At 55.3% G+C, this 14,812-nt stretch overlaps 1 protein-coding gene across 1 annotated transcript; it reads left to right on the forward strand.

The window, feature by feature from the left end:
- The first annotated feature begins 3,823 nt into the window (after window positions 1-3,823).
- BDZ83DRAFT_386059 (uncharacterized protein) lies at window positions 3,824-13,660 on the forward strand. The gene is made up of 2 exons (XM_060502742.1): window positions 3,824-4,571; window positions 4,636-13,660. The coding sequence occupies exons 1-2, from the start codon at window positions 4,113-4,115 to the stop codon at window positions 13,495-13,497; spliced, it is 9,321 nt and encodes a 3,106-aa protein (XP_060363703.1). The 5' UTR covers window positions 3,824-4,112; the 3' UTR covers window positions 13,498-13,660.
- Window positions 13,661-14,812: the final 1,152 nt, after the last annotated feature.

Raw genomic sequence — 14,812 nt, forward strand, 5'->3', positions numbered from 1 at the left:
AAAAGGCCGAGTAGAGTCGTGGAGTGATGCGCTTATTGACGACTTCAATCTATGAGACTTTTCAACGCTTGTGGCAATTGAGTATATGGCAGCTTCCGCTAATCTAGGTAGCCATAGACTTCTTGTTGTTGGATTTTCTGCGTCATCTTCTTGTAGACTATGTTCAATTCTTTCCGAAGCAATGATGATACGTCAATGGTGCTGGTTTGCCTGAAGCCCGGAAATTTTGCAATTTCCTCTAGTCTTATATATGAATTAGCGCATAGCTCTCTCCAGCAACGCGGAGATACTCTCATAGACCTGGTCCATGATATTGATTACATACATTCTCACGTATATCTATGCCGGGTAAGTCTTTGCTAATGCACTTGGCAACAGGATGGCTGAACCGTTATTGTTGTGCCCATCCACACCCACCAAGACAACATAAAGAAGGCTGCCGGCCTTGACCATAAGTTTCGTCTCTTCGGTAAATGATTTCTCTAGTCAAGTACGGCGAGTTCACAAATCGCTCCGATCGACATCTAGACATGGTCTCTTGTCGCGTTGTGTCTGGTTATTTCTGCACTAATTTCTCCACGACTGAAGTTGTTGGTATTAGCCATTCATCATAAACGTCCTTCAAGGCGCGTGTATCAATAGTGCTTCTAGTATGGCGTTCCGGTGTCTCTCTTTGACCAGTTGATAATATCGTAATAGTCATTGCGTCTTTTGCAAGCATACAGCTTCTCTTTCTCTCACTCCAGAAGATCTGTTGGTAAGACTATCACTTAAGCTCACGTCGTTTCAAACGTCAGACTGACCCATGGCGGCATAAGCCGGTTTGGAAAGTCGTACAGTCAAGCTGGGAAAGGAGCTATGTGGTTTTCTGATTTCCAGAGCCCATCGACGCATTGTGGTTGCTTCTCGTGTCACTTGCGAGGTCCCGCTCGTATTCTTTAGTGTCTAGTATCAACGTTGTCCATTACATTCGCGTACGAAGAGGGTTTAGGTACACCCACTGCCTCGTGACACCTGAAGAGGACTCACCATGTTCGATGCTGCGCTTTTTTGTGTTTACAAGCTGGATAGACTAATTACAAATCGGCGAAGAAGCCCGTCGTGTTCTGAACCGATGATTCTGAGTTGTTTTCAGTCTGGTTATCTTGCAAGACCCCGAAGCGCCATGTGTTCCAGGTAATTGCCTAGTTCGAGCAAGCTCAGCGGACATCTTCAAATTTGTAGGTTTTGCAATAGCTGCTCATGTTGTCCATGAGCCTTGCTACCAAGCCTTTGAATTCAAACCATGTCTACAAGCATTGCTTGAGATCGGATTCATCATTTGAGGCACTCGCGCTTATGTTACAAAGCTTCACGGTCAACTTTGCGATCAGTCAACGCCATAAGTACTCTTTCAAACCCCCCCGGATAGAATACGAATGGCCTTTGAAGTGGAGGTAACTCAACTCTAGCAGATCTCGCACAATGTATTCCACGAGCTCCATAGTGAGCCTGCTTGAATCAGGTTCCGAGCATAGAAGGAGGACTAGTCTCTTGCACTCTAGATTTGGCGACCATGTCCATGTCTGGAATATTTGCATTTGTGTGAGTTACACATTGGACCTTCCGAGGTATCTAATTCTCGGCAGGGCTTGGCTCAGCCGTCTTTTGTCAAGTTACATGCGGGTCCAGTTGAATTACAAGGTCTCGATGCCGGCGGTGTAAGGGCCCAGTCAATCAAAAGATATCGTCCACAGAAGTCAATGCCTTAGATGCAGAAAAACGCCGATTATCGGATGTAGATACAGAAGCACTATATGCAAGAGCACTGGGGGTAGTGAATTAGAGGGAATGTCATGTGTAGTAGTTTTGATTTCACGCCGACCATTGAAGACATCGAAGATTCATGGAGACTTGATAATTCGATATAGAATCACTACGACGTCGACTTTAATCTTCGTAGGCATCAAATCTATGCAAGTAATATTTTGACGATGATTGTGCACTGAACTCATTCCCATTCTCAATTTTGGTAACCATTCCTAACGTCATGGTCCATCGTTCCAGGATGAGAACAGAGTAAATAGCCATGCTCGGTCGATGACAAGAGCAGACTGAGCATATTCAATCAATCATCCGCCAAAGTGCCGAGCGAGCAATGGAAAAACATGTGACTTTACCAATGAGGCCATCTTGCCCCTCCCCAAGACTCTGGAATGCGATAGGCCCAATCAATCCCCATATCTTCCACTCTCTGTCTGCCGGCAGCTACCCTGCAGGACTTTGGAGGCGCATCATACCATAACACATAAGAGAGACCTATTGCGCGTGTGGTTGGTCAATGTGTATGGTGGTGTGCAGGTGATGTACTATGAAAAGTCGTTGTATTGATGAATTGGCTTTCGCATGCAATAGGATTGTTGCCATAAATGTAGCTCTTATACACCCAGGAGGCCTCAATATCGTCACAATTTGATGAGAGCTGAAGTCAAATGATATTGCGTCCCTCTAAAGCTCCTTGCGAGAGATACGTTTGGTCGTGAGGCGTCGGCTCCCAATCCGCCTCAAGACTCAGGAGGGTCAGTGCGATGCCACGCCAGCTCTCATCTCGATCGCTGAATCACGTTGAGGACAACGCAGAAATGGAGCTCAGTTGCGTGCTAGGTAGCCTCATGGTCGGGGTTGACGGGGACACGTTGGGCAGAGAAAGTTTGCGATATATCAAATCAAGGAAAAGAAAAACAACAACGAACGAAAAACATCCACAGACTCACTCATATGTTTGACACATCCTAGCCATTAAGACATGACGTCATACTAATTCGTTCTTTTGCGTCTATTTTGATGCTTGGCTGTTGAAGCCACAATGTGGCTTGAGTCCTTCCATCCCTCGTTGAATCTTTACGCTTCAACCTCTCAGGCCAACACTACTCAAATGGACTCTTGTAGCCGGCAGTATCCGACTTCATCCTTCAATTTGACAACTTGTCCTCCCGTTCCGAACCCGGTGCGAGTCCTGAAACCGCCCAAATGCGTCACAATACCGGCCATTTCCAGCGTATTCATGCGGCCAAGCGGTTTGCTAGACGCCGGGCTCCACGCCAGTGGTAATGATGGAGCGACGCTCAGAACTCTCAATGCCCCTTCTGTGCCGGGCGCATAAATGATGCTCGTTTCTAACAGGGAACGCCTGTCCACCAAAACCGACTCCGTCGCCAACGCATACCACGTCGATTTATCTTGACGACCAAAGCACCAGAGTCCAAGATGGGTCCCTTTTCTCCATGTTCCCAATGGCCAAGTTGTCGTGGCACAACATCAAACGCAGGAACACGGAGACCCTTGGATGAAGCCCCCCGAAAACTCTCGCTCGAGGCAAGGAGGATGCTGTCGATATTTGACAGCTGTCACCAGGTTGCTCGGCGACAAGGCCAAAGTTGCCCACAAGACAGAGTTGGCTAGTTCTGTTCCCCAATCCCCTCTTCGATGGCGGTGCGATTTCGCGATGACCGGTTGCTGGGCTGCGGCCCCGTTGAGGAGTCTTGACTCGGCCATAGCACCCTCGTATCGCCCCTAGTTGACATCGCCATCTGTACCATAGTATATCGATGTCATGCGTTGTGAGGCGGACGGGGTCCACCTCAGTAAGTCCAGGTACATCGGATGGGAGTCCGCCGTGATGTCTCACCAATCACGGAACGGAGGGACGCGGAAGCACAGAGCATTTCCTCTCAATATCGGGTCGGGGGTTCGGCCGACTAAGGGGGGACAAGGCCAGGCCCTGGACGAAAGCACTTGCATGATCGCTGGTAGGAACATCACACAGGGCCGGGTTTTCCTGCCTTGTCGCTTGGCTGGAACTGTATCGTCTGCTTGTTGTTCTTCAGCGGTTGAGTGGAGGAGGTGGGTGGTATATATCGTAAACTAGCTGGCCACCCCGCAAGAGCCGAGGATGTTTCGAACGTTCAGTTCAACGTCAGAGTAAAGTCAAACTCACAAAACCTCACGATACTTGCTTTCCCACGCAAGATTTCCGGGACTGCCCAAATCCCACGAAACACCACTTAATCACAACACCCTTACTCATCATCCTGTCACAGAGGGCACCGACTCTCTTTCGAACCCCCAATTCGATGACAGCCAAGATGGACGTTGCCACGCTCGTGGCGCAGATGAACGAGGCCCTCGCGTCGATCCACTCGACGATTGAGGGTCTGTCGACATCTGCGGCCGAGAGCGACACAAAGCTCGACGAGCTCGAGCAGAAGCGCGACATGACGATCGCAGAGCTGAAAGCGGCTTACGAAAAAGAGCGAGAAGAGCTCGCGGCCGCGCACCAGAAAGAGCTGGAAGATATTGCCGAGCAAAGGCGAAAAGAAGACGAGGAGCGAGAAGCCCGTCGCCGGCGGGAAGACGAGGAGCTCGCGGCTCGCAAGGCCAAGGAAGACGAGGAGAAGCAAGGCACTTTTGATACCACTACCCGTAATGTCGAAGACGAGATGGACGACCTCATGGACAGCATTGAGGAAGAGACGGCCAAGACGATTTCTGAGGGCGAAGCAAAGTTGGCAGAACTCGAGGCGAAGAGAACGGTAAGCAAGGCTGATGAACCGTCCCGAATCCTGGCAGCATCATCTAACATCATTCGTGTTCCAGGAACTCAATCGTATGATCGAGGAGCAGATGAAGGCCGCGGTGCCTCCCGTGCCGACGCGAAAACGCGCGAGAACAGGGCGGCGATCCGGCGCGGTACCATCCGCGGAACCGTCTCCGTTACCTCCGCCAGAAACTCCAGCCGAACCGGCTGCAGGGGACAAGAGCATAGACGAGGAGAAGCCCGCCGAGAACGGTGTCGCGCCCGAAGAGAAGGCCGAGGATACTGCTCCCGAGCCACCGGTCGATGCGCCGGCCGAGGAAGACAAGACCCCCGAAGGTGATAACTCCCAGCCACAACCCGAAGAACCTGTGGCTGAAAAGAGCATGGAGGAGGCCACTAGCACCGAGGTGGCACAGCCTGCCGAGGAGGAGAGGGCACCAGCTCCCGAAGCTGAAGCTAAAGCTGAAGCTGAGGCCGAGGCCGAGGCCGAGAAAGCTCCCGAGGACGACTCTGTCGCAGAGACGGCCGCACCAGAAGAGGCTCCCGAGCCCGCGCCCACGGAAATTGACAAAGAGGAGGCCGCCGAGAGCGCAGCTGTTCCCGAGGACAGCCAAGTGAGCGCCCCGGTTGATAGCGGGGAAGCTTCTGCTGAAGCCCAAGATGCCGCTGCCGACGACGAGAAGCATGATGCGGTCGAGGTCAGGGGCCTGGCTGTAGAGACCCCAGAAACAGCGCCTGTCGAAGAGGCTTCTGCTACCGAGGAGCCTGCTACCGAAGAGCCAGCAACAGAGGTGCCCGCGGCAGCTATGGAGCCTGCGACGGCAGATCAAGGCGATGATACCCCTCCACCGGAAGAGCCTGCGAATGTCCCTTCCACCGAAGAAGCTCTCATTGCCGAGGATGCTCCCGCCGCCGAAGAGCTAGAAACAGAGCAGCCTGCTGTGGACGAGACTCCGGTTGAAGATACTCCGGCGGAGGACAAAGAGATTCCCGAGGATGCGGCTGTGAAGGAAGACACCGTTGCGGATGAGGCGCCTGCTGTTCAAGAGACACCTGCTGCTGAAGAAGCCCCCACTATCGTGAATGCTCCCGCAGAAGACACTCCCGCCTCATCAGAAGAGCCCGCCGAAGAGCCAACTACCGAAGAGCCATCTACCGAAGAGCCGGCCATAGAGGACCCTGCAGTGGAAGAGACCCCCGCTGAAGACGCTCCGGCTGAGGACAAGAAAGCTCCCAAAGATGCGGCTGGGGAGGAAGACACTGTTGTCGCCGAAGAGTCAGCAGCAGAAGCTGCTTCAACTGAGGAGGCTCCGATAGATGAAGCACCGACGGAAGCAACTCCGGCGGAAGAAACCCAGGCAGAGGAAGCCTCAGTAGAAGAAGTTCCGATAGAGGAAGTACCGGCAGAAGAATCTCTGAGGGAAGAGGCTGCAGCTACTAAGGATCTGGCAGCTGAGGAGCCTCCTGCGGATGATCTACCTCAAGATGATGCACCCGCTCCCGAGAAGGCTTCAACAGAGGTTATCCCAACCGCAGAAGCAACCTCAGAGATACCAGCTGCCGACGAGGAGGCGCCGGCCGTAGAGGCTTCAGCCGAGGAACCTTCAAAGGAAGATGTTGCCGTTGACGAGGCCCCCTCCGAAGAGTTTCCCAATGAGGAAGTCTCCGATGTAGCCCAAGCAGCGCCGGACGCCCCGGAAGATGATGCCTCCAAGGAAGTGCCTGTCGCCCAGGATGCACCCGCCGAAGAGTCAATCGCTGAGGAAGCTGCGCCAGGTGCCGAACCGGAGGACTCCGCCCCAGCGGAGGAACCTGCGGCAACTGAGGCTGATGTTCCCAGCCAAGACGACGCGTCTGCTGAGCCCGTTAAACCCATCGAGGAAGCGGACAAGAGCCCTGAGGAGGAGATAACACCTGCTGAAGCTGCTTCTTACGAGCCAGCACCTGACGCAAGTGAAGATGCGGCTGACCCAGAAGAAGTCGTGGCAAAGGATGCCCCAGTTGACGAAGCCACGCCTGAACCGAGCCCAGAGAGTGCGGAAGATGATACCCCGAAGCAAGCAGGCGAAGAGGCTGAAGATACGGGTGCCGACGAGGTTTCTGGGGAAAGGTCGGTCCCCGAGTTCTCGATGAAGGCTGTGGAGGATGACTCGGTCTCAGAGGAGGCTCCGGTTCCAGACAGCAGCGACCCCGTCGAAGAGGAAGCTGCACCCGAGGTGGACCAGGCCGAGGAAGATGCGTCTCCGGAGGTCGATTCTAAGGCTGTCGATGCAGAGCCAAGTCAAGAAGAGCCCACATCTCAGAAGGAGGATGCGCCGCCTCAAGCTGAGAAGGCGACTTCTGATGAAGACCCTGCTGCCGAGGAGCCAGCTCAAGATGAAGCAATCTCACCAGAGGATGCTGATCCTGTGGAAGCTGCGACAATAGCAGCAGAAGATGCAGCGGCCGAAACTGCAGAGTCGAGCGAGGAATCACCCAAGGATGCCCCTGTGACTGAGGACGTGAAGGACCCGGAAACTTCTCCAGATGCAGCAATTGCAGAAGAAGAAGCTCCTGCTCAGGATGAGGCCGCTCCTGCAGACATCGAAGCACCGGATACTACCCCTGCTGCTAAAGACGAGACTTCCACCACTGAGAAGTCTGCCCTTGAAGATGAGGTGCCGGCGGCGGATGACGCTCCTAGCCACGAGGAAGGCCCTCACCCAGAGGAGATTGAGTCTGAGCAGACACCAACTATAGAGGAGACTCCTGCCGATGAGGCTTCAACTGAAGCAACCCCCGTCGAAGAAGCGATTTCAGCAGAAGACAAGCCCGAGCCAGATGCTGATGCGCCTGCTCCAGAGCAAGTTGCCGACGAGGCGGCGGCCGATGCAACGACTGTTGAACCGGCTGTTGATGAGCAAGTTGCCGAAAAGGACCCTGTTGAGGCAGCTGCCGTGGACGACTCCGAGATCGCAAAGGATGCAGCTCCCAGCGAGGCAGCGGATGAGCCTACTGATTCAGACCGAGCTGTGCCCGAGGCAGCTTCAGATGAAGACCAGCCACCCGCCGAGTCTGAAGAGCCTACAATTCAAGACACAACAGCTGGTCACGATGAAGCCGCAGTTGAGGAAGATGGGGAAACCGCCCGCGCCTCTCCGAAAGACGAACCTAAAAAGGAGAGTGTCACAGACGAAGAGGAGGCACCTGCTGAAGAGCCAAGCATCGAAGCACCAGCCACTGGAGAGGTCGAGGTCCAGCATGCCAGCGAGGATCAAGCCCAAGAAGCAATTGCCCCTGTCACGGATGCCGATACAGTAGCAGCCAAGGAAATTGACGAACCTGTGGCTTCTCCCGAGGAAGATGCTGTTCGCGCTCAGCCCAACCCTGAAGAGACACAAGCCGAAGTCAGTGATGCACCCCCGACAGCCCACGAGGAGGACGAGCCTGATCCAACCACTGCCAGCAAAGATCTTGACAATGGAGATTCCGAACACCGGGACGCTTCAGATCCGCCAGAAGAACAACTCGCTAGTAGTGTCATTGACGCAGCTGAGGACGATTCCACTGATGGGCCTACTGACGCCACCGCCGACGCCCCTGCCGACTCTGACTTGACGGAAGCTGTTGCTGCTGATGGAGTGGAGGCGCAAGGTGCTGAGTCTGAGGGTCACGTCGAGGATGAGAAGGTCGAGGCTCACTCGACTGCAGTCGAGCATGGCGCAGAGGAAGACGCTTCTGCAGCTCCTGCAGCGCTTGCAGATGAGTCTGTCGCCATCGAAGCAGATGAGTCTGATGGCGATGCCCATGCCGATACTGAAAAACCCCAGCTCTCTGCTGTCGATGCTGACAAGGAGGAATCCGACCATGCCGAAGATAATGTTCCATTGGCGGAGGGGGCAGCTCCCCAGGCGAATAGCCGCGAACTTGATGAAGAAGAGGCAAAGACAACAGCAGATGATGAGGCGCCTACCGCAGACGTATCGGATCATCCTGAGTCTGTGGAAGATACCCCGGCCATTTCGGGAGATCTCAAACAAGATGAGCAAGACAAGGATCTTGAGGATTTGCAAGTTGTCGACAGCCAGGCAGATGTCGCTCGGGAGACACTCGCTCATAGAGATGGAGATGAAGTAGACATTCACGAGCGCAGCGTTTCTCTCGAGGAGCCCGAATCCCCGCCGGCCGAGGTCCTTAATGTCAGCCAATTCGAAGGTCACCAGAGACAAAACGACGACGATCACGACTATGATGCGGCAATGGAGTCTTCACCTGGTCACGAAGTCGACGTTGAAAACGATGCTACTCAGCATGACTCCGATCATGGCGAATTCGAAGTTGTCGAGGCGCCTCACGATGAGGCTGATCAGTCTCGTGGACCCGACCTTTCGGTGATCACGGAGCACACTGAGCCTGCTGCATCCGCAGCCGGCGACACCTCTGGTCTAGCTGCAAAGGCCGACGAAGATGTTGATCCCGAGCCTCTCAGCCGGAATGTCCCTGAAGCCCCGGACGCAGCCATTGAGAGTTCTTACATGACTGAGCCCACGGGCATGGCTACGGACGACAGCCAAGTGCAGGATCAACAACAAGAGAGCTTCACGCCCAGTGCTACCTTTTACGATGGTCACTTTGGAGTCAGACAGGTTCATTTCAATGAGGAGGAAGATGACGAAGACTCCTCGCCAGTTCTCAGTGTAAGAGACGAAGACAGCGATGCCGATGAGCCTGCAGAGACCTCGTACAACCCGTTCACCAGGGCCAGAGCCGGTTCCACAGCACATGCGCAGCCGACGTTCCATTCGCAAGACATACCGTACAATCCTTTCGCATTGCAGACGGTCGTTGAGGAAGAGCCACCCCGGGAGACAACCAACCCGTTCGCGAGGAGCCCAAGCAGAGAGCCTCAAGAGGACTTGACCAACCCGTTTGCACGCAGCACTCCCAGTGGTGCAGATTTCCTCCGGTCCGCCAGCGCTCTAAGCAACCATCAGCCTTCTTCTCCCGAAGAGACATTCGCTAGGTCTCCTAGTGCTCAAGGGCTCCGCCGTGAAAGCGTGAGCTCCAACAACCCGTTCGCTAGAAGCACGACTCCTGTCGACCGGAGCTATTCACCAGCCTTGAGCACTCCTGGTAGACAACACGCGCCAAGCAACCCGTTCGCTCGGAGCACGACGCCGCAGCAGAGCTATCCACCGGCAGAAGACAGCGATTCCGAAGATGAGGAGGCCATGATGGCGGCAGAGTCCACATACAAGAACTTGTTCCCCGTGAATCAATCGCCCGAGGTTGCCAATGACGACTTCGCGTCTGCCGCTCAGTCGATCGAACGCCGCCAGCCCACGCCACAGGTCCCGGAGTCGATGTACAACAATCCCTTTGCTCGAAGCACTGCGTCTGATCAGAGCTTCCTGCCCACCGCGAGCACTTTGAGGCAAGCTCAGCCTGATGCCTCTTACAACCCATTCGGGGCCAGGAGTAGCACTGTCGGTGGTGACGTTGATGAGTCCATGTTCGACCAAGGCTATCCTTCCGCCACTGGAGGGCACGACGTCGTGGGTGAAGGGATGATGGATCCTTCCCAGCAGTTTGTCCAAGAGAACAGCCCTTTGTCGGCCAGGCACCTTGCTCCAGCCACTCTGGATAGCATCCAAGAGCGATACAACAGTGAACTAGAGGATATGGATTCCGACTCTGAGGAACCAGAGAGTCTTAGCACCTCCCAGCAGTTGCCAACTTCGCAACAGAGAGCTCCTCCTCCTCTACCAAGCATTGCAGAGCGTTCCCGTCAAGGGTTCGACGACTCTTCTGAAGAAGAGGAGGACTGGGATGCTCGTGCTCATCAGCCCAGCCAGATCAATACCTTGTTGACATCTTCCCCGTACAGATCAAGTCCCCCTCCCCCTCCCCCTCCGCGCGTCTCTAGCTCACAGGGCCACTATGCGCAAAAAGTTGAAGACTCATCTGAGGACGACGGCGACATCTTCCACGCGCAATCTCCAGCACGGCTGAATCCCCTCTCATCATCGCAGTACAGGGCAACCCCGCCTCCTCCTCCACCACCGCGCGCGCCAAGTTCACAGGGTCACTACGCTCAGCAACAACTAGAAGACTCATCTGAAGAGGAGCAAGCTGACTGGGATGACGCCTTCGAGCCCGCGCAGCCCAGCACATTCCCGACCACGCAGTTCGGATCTACTCCCCCGCGCCCACCTCCGATTCCACCACCCCGTGCCCCCAGTTCCCTGTCACAAAGCCGCTACAACGTTGAGGATTCAGACGAGGAAGATCAAGGTGTCCTACCCTCTGCCGCTACTCAGTCCAATCTTCTTCCCAGTGCGCTGTCACCATCTGGTTATCGGGCGACTCCGCCGCCACCACCACCGCCGCGTGCCCCTAGCTCTCAAGGCTTCTATCATCAAGAGCAAGCGGACTCAAGTGAGGACGAACACCCCTTCAGCCACGACATTGCTCGACCTGGTCAGTTCCCCATTTCATCATCATCTCAGTTCAGGGCTACTCCGCCCCCACCCCCGCCTCCGCGGGTATCAAGCTCGCAAGGTCAATACCGCCAGGAGATTGAGGAGGATTCCAGTGACGAACAGAGCGAGGATGCTTGGGATTCGAATGCCGCTCGGCCCGGTCAGATACCAAATCTATCGACGTCGCAGTTCAGGGCGACCCCGCCGCCACCTCCGCCTCCGCGCACATCCAGCGCACTGGGTCGTTACCGTCAAGAACTCGAAGACTCCGACAGCGAGGAGAACGAGGAGGCATGGGAAGCTAATCGATATGGCCAGACAACGAGCATGATGGGAGCAAGCAACCTGATGGGGACCAACCAGATGGGAGTCGACCCGACGAGATCAGCAAGCCCGCTAGGCGCGAGTCCGATGAGAGCCGCCAGCCCACTGCAAGCGACAAGCCCGATGGCGACCAACCCGATGCGGGCGTCCAGTCCCTTGGCATCAACAAGTCCGTTAGGGTCAGCCAGCCCGATGGCACGGAGCAACCCGATGGAGTCAGCATTCAGGGACTCGGTACCGGCAACAAGCAGTCAGGGCCTACAAAGTCATCCAAGAGAAGAAGGAGGGGAAGAAAGCGATGATTCATGGGAAAATATTGGGAAGCGCGGCGGTGATGAGATCAGTCCAGTCGACGAGAAGTTCACCACCGCCATGCCGACACCACAGCTGCGCGTCGATAGCTACGAGCAGGAGTGGCCGAACGCGAGCAACGACCAGATTTCCACGGCGTCGACATACCTCCAGCCAGCAGGACCAGGTGACTTTACAGATTCTGACTCACAAGAGTACGCCACTCCGTTGGCATCGGCCGGGTTCAGCGCGTCTTCGCAGTATACGCAAGGGGCCATGGACTCGCCCCGTCACCCGGATTCAATCGGCAACAAGGATATCTACGACCAGACATACAACCGAGGAGGAGCGAGCTCTCCATATGCTCAGGCTCACGAGACTTCACTCGCCGACGAGCTTGCTCAAGATGACGACTCGGACGATGACAGCGAGTATAACCACTCGGAAGCTCCGGCCTTCCTCACCCAGATCGGCACTGCGCAACAAGTGCAGCAGCAGCAGCAGCAATCGTCAAACGAACCTGTATTGACCCAAGTCATCGATTCGTTCGACAGCGATGAAGATGATGGCCCAAAGACTGCGGTCATGCAGCCGGCTGAGCACCCCACACAATATGCCTCTTCCCGTTTTGGAGCTTCAACTTGGCGGGATGAGCTTCGCTCGCCCACCATGTTCGGTGCTACAAGGCACAGCCGGTCTGGGTCTCTATTGAGGGAGGAAGTGCAGAAATCACTTCACCAAGAAGCCACCGCTGGTTACTCATCTCCTCTGCGGTCTGCTTACGAGCCTGATACCCAGGTTGAAGGTTCTTACGGCGGGCAACAAGCTCAGGTGCATGGCCAGGATGTCTATGGACAACAGTCAGCCGAGTATCACGCGCAAGATGACCTTGCCCAGCAGCAATACGGTCAAGCCCAGTTTGATCAAGACCAATTCAAGGCCCAGCCCTATGGACAAACACAACTCCAGCCACAATACGGACAAACAACTTCGTGGCAGCCCGAGGTGCAGGTATCCGAGGAACAGGCGGAAGAGGAACATGAGCAGACAACTCCGCAGTTGGCACCACAGCAAAGTGAGCAAGCACCGGACATCAGCCCCTTAGCGTTGCGTCAGGATGAGTCACCAGCGACGCCCTTGTCGTCGCAGGGGACACCCTCTCGTGGACTCGCGTTCAGCAGGCACAATCCTGACCGGCCGCAGACACCGCCCACTATGCAAGCCGAAGGGGATTTTGATCCCGAGCTCATGGTCCCCCGCGATGTGACCAACGTTCCCTGGCACGCTCGCAACGATTCCGTCCCTCACTCGATGCGAAGCCAGAGCACTCTCGACTCCGTTGCGTCATCGCCGATTCATTCGGCCTTGCACGCTGACAAGCACGAGCCGGTGATTCGGGACTCGTGGCCGGCTTCCGTTCATCACTTGACGAGACCGCGCAATGACTCGTCGGTGACTGATCGTGAAGAGTATGATCCTTTCAGAGATAGTGAGGAGGCTGCAAAGGCAGCTCGCGGACCATCTGGCTCCGTGGGCTCCAGTTCAGATAGCCCTCCGCGGAACGCGGCGGCCACGAACAACAACTCACCTGGAAGCCTTATCAGCAGGATGCGCGGCATCTTTGAGAACAACCAAGCTAAGCAAGAGCCGGCCAGTCCAGTCCGATCACGGCCGGTGTCGGGTGTTTTTCACCCGGTCCGGCGCAGCAAGCCCAGCGGCGGCGGCGACGACTTCGAGGACCGCGGATATGAACGCAAAGCAGGGTTTCTCAACGAAGCCGAAGACGAGGTTGACGAGCAGAGCGCACTCCTACGAAGCTCTGCTGGCGGGTTGGAGGCAAATTGACCACGCTCGGGCGGAGCGGGGCTCAGAGTCGTGAGGGTGAAGCGGGACGCCGAGTACGATGAGTGGGAAGAGAACGTGGACATGGAAGAGCCGGGGGACCGGCATCGTCCGAAGCGCTGCAAGTATCGCAGAGACCCGAGCGGCTTGCGGGTGCCGGTCCCTTGGTACCCGGAAGAGGAGGAAAGCGGCGGCGGACCCGTGGAGCCCTCTGGCGAGAGCGTGTTTCGTCTGGCGTGGTTGTTTGTCGAGGGGTGGAGGCAGAAGCTCCGGAAGGCCGGGGATATGGTTGAGAAGACGCGGTGGGAGTGGGAGCTTGACGGGACTGCTACTGTCTGTACGCATAGTCGCGCGTCGAGCTTGACTTTTGGTATGATGATTGCGGACGCTCGTTTGCGCGTGCCGGGGGAGTTGGGCAACAAGAGGAAGCAGAGAAAGTCGGTGCATTGGGCGTAGGACACACACGATGGGAACATGATATGACGACTAATGGGTTACGGATATGGTTATGGACATGGCTTACAGGTATAGAGGGTAATGAACTAATGATTTGACGTTTTGGAACATTCATCACTAGACTGTTGAAGACAATGACACTGCCGTGCGACTTATGTTCTCTTTCTGACTCTACAACACAACTTGGCTTCTCTAAAGTGAGTAGGAAACGCGACCGCACTAAGTTCAAGGACGCGACTAGGATGAACGAACGCCCTAGCCGTTCCCGTAAAAGTCTTTGCCAAGGTCGCAACCGGCAATTCAAAGTTGTCCTCGGACAATCTTAAATCCCCGCATTCTGCAGGACAAAATCGACAATGAGGGAGCGCATGAACGCTGTGCGTGTAACTACTAGTTACACAAGTGGACAGCTCCGTTGACCCCGATTCTTCTCACATGCCACCTGCAATATTACCTAATCCACATCCTCGGTCGACTGACTAGCACAAGCATGTTCGATCACTTACAGATGTTGAGCTGCTGTTGATTTCCCACCCAACAAGAGCATTCGTCCCCCACAGAAGCTTGCCTTAGACAAGTAACTGGTTCCATTGAGAATGGGGAAAACCTAACCTTGATGAAGTAGCATGCATGAAGGCCAAAGGGCAGAGGGCATTCTCACCTGATGATAACGATAACGTTTCTCACTCAATTATACCTTCAACTCCAGCGAATCCTGCAAGCAAGGTACACGACATGTCTCTACAGCACAATGACTCTTCCGCCGTGGCCACCACTACGGGTTCCTCCCCTCCCTCTGCAGCGGCAGTCCGAACCTTCAAACGTGCCGCCGTGGCGTGCAAGGCTTGCAACCTGCGCAAGG

The sequence above is a fragment of the Colletotrichum acutatum genome, assembly GCF_030867785.1.
Source record: "Colletotrichum acutatum strain CBS 112980 chromosome Unknown BDZ83scaffold_62, whole genome shotgun sequence".
Taxonomy (NCBI): Eukaryota; Fungi; Ascomycota; class Sordariomycetes; order Glomerellales; family Glomerellaceae; genus Colletotrichum; species Colletotrichum acutatum.

What these genes read in the sequence shown, in the direction of transcription:
- BDZ83DRAFT_386059 (XM_060502742.1), top strand. Translation starts at nt 4,113, where the DNA reads ATGACAGCCAAGATGGACGTTGCCACGCTCGTGGCGCAGATGAACGAG. An exon ending in AACTCGAGGCGAAGAGAACG is followed by an intron (nt 4,572 to 4,635) that starts GTAAGCAAGGCT and finishes TTCGTGTTCCAG; the next exon opens with GAACTCAATCGTATGATCGA.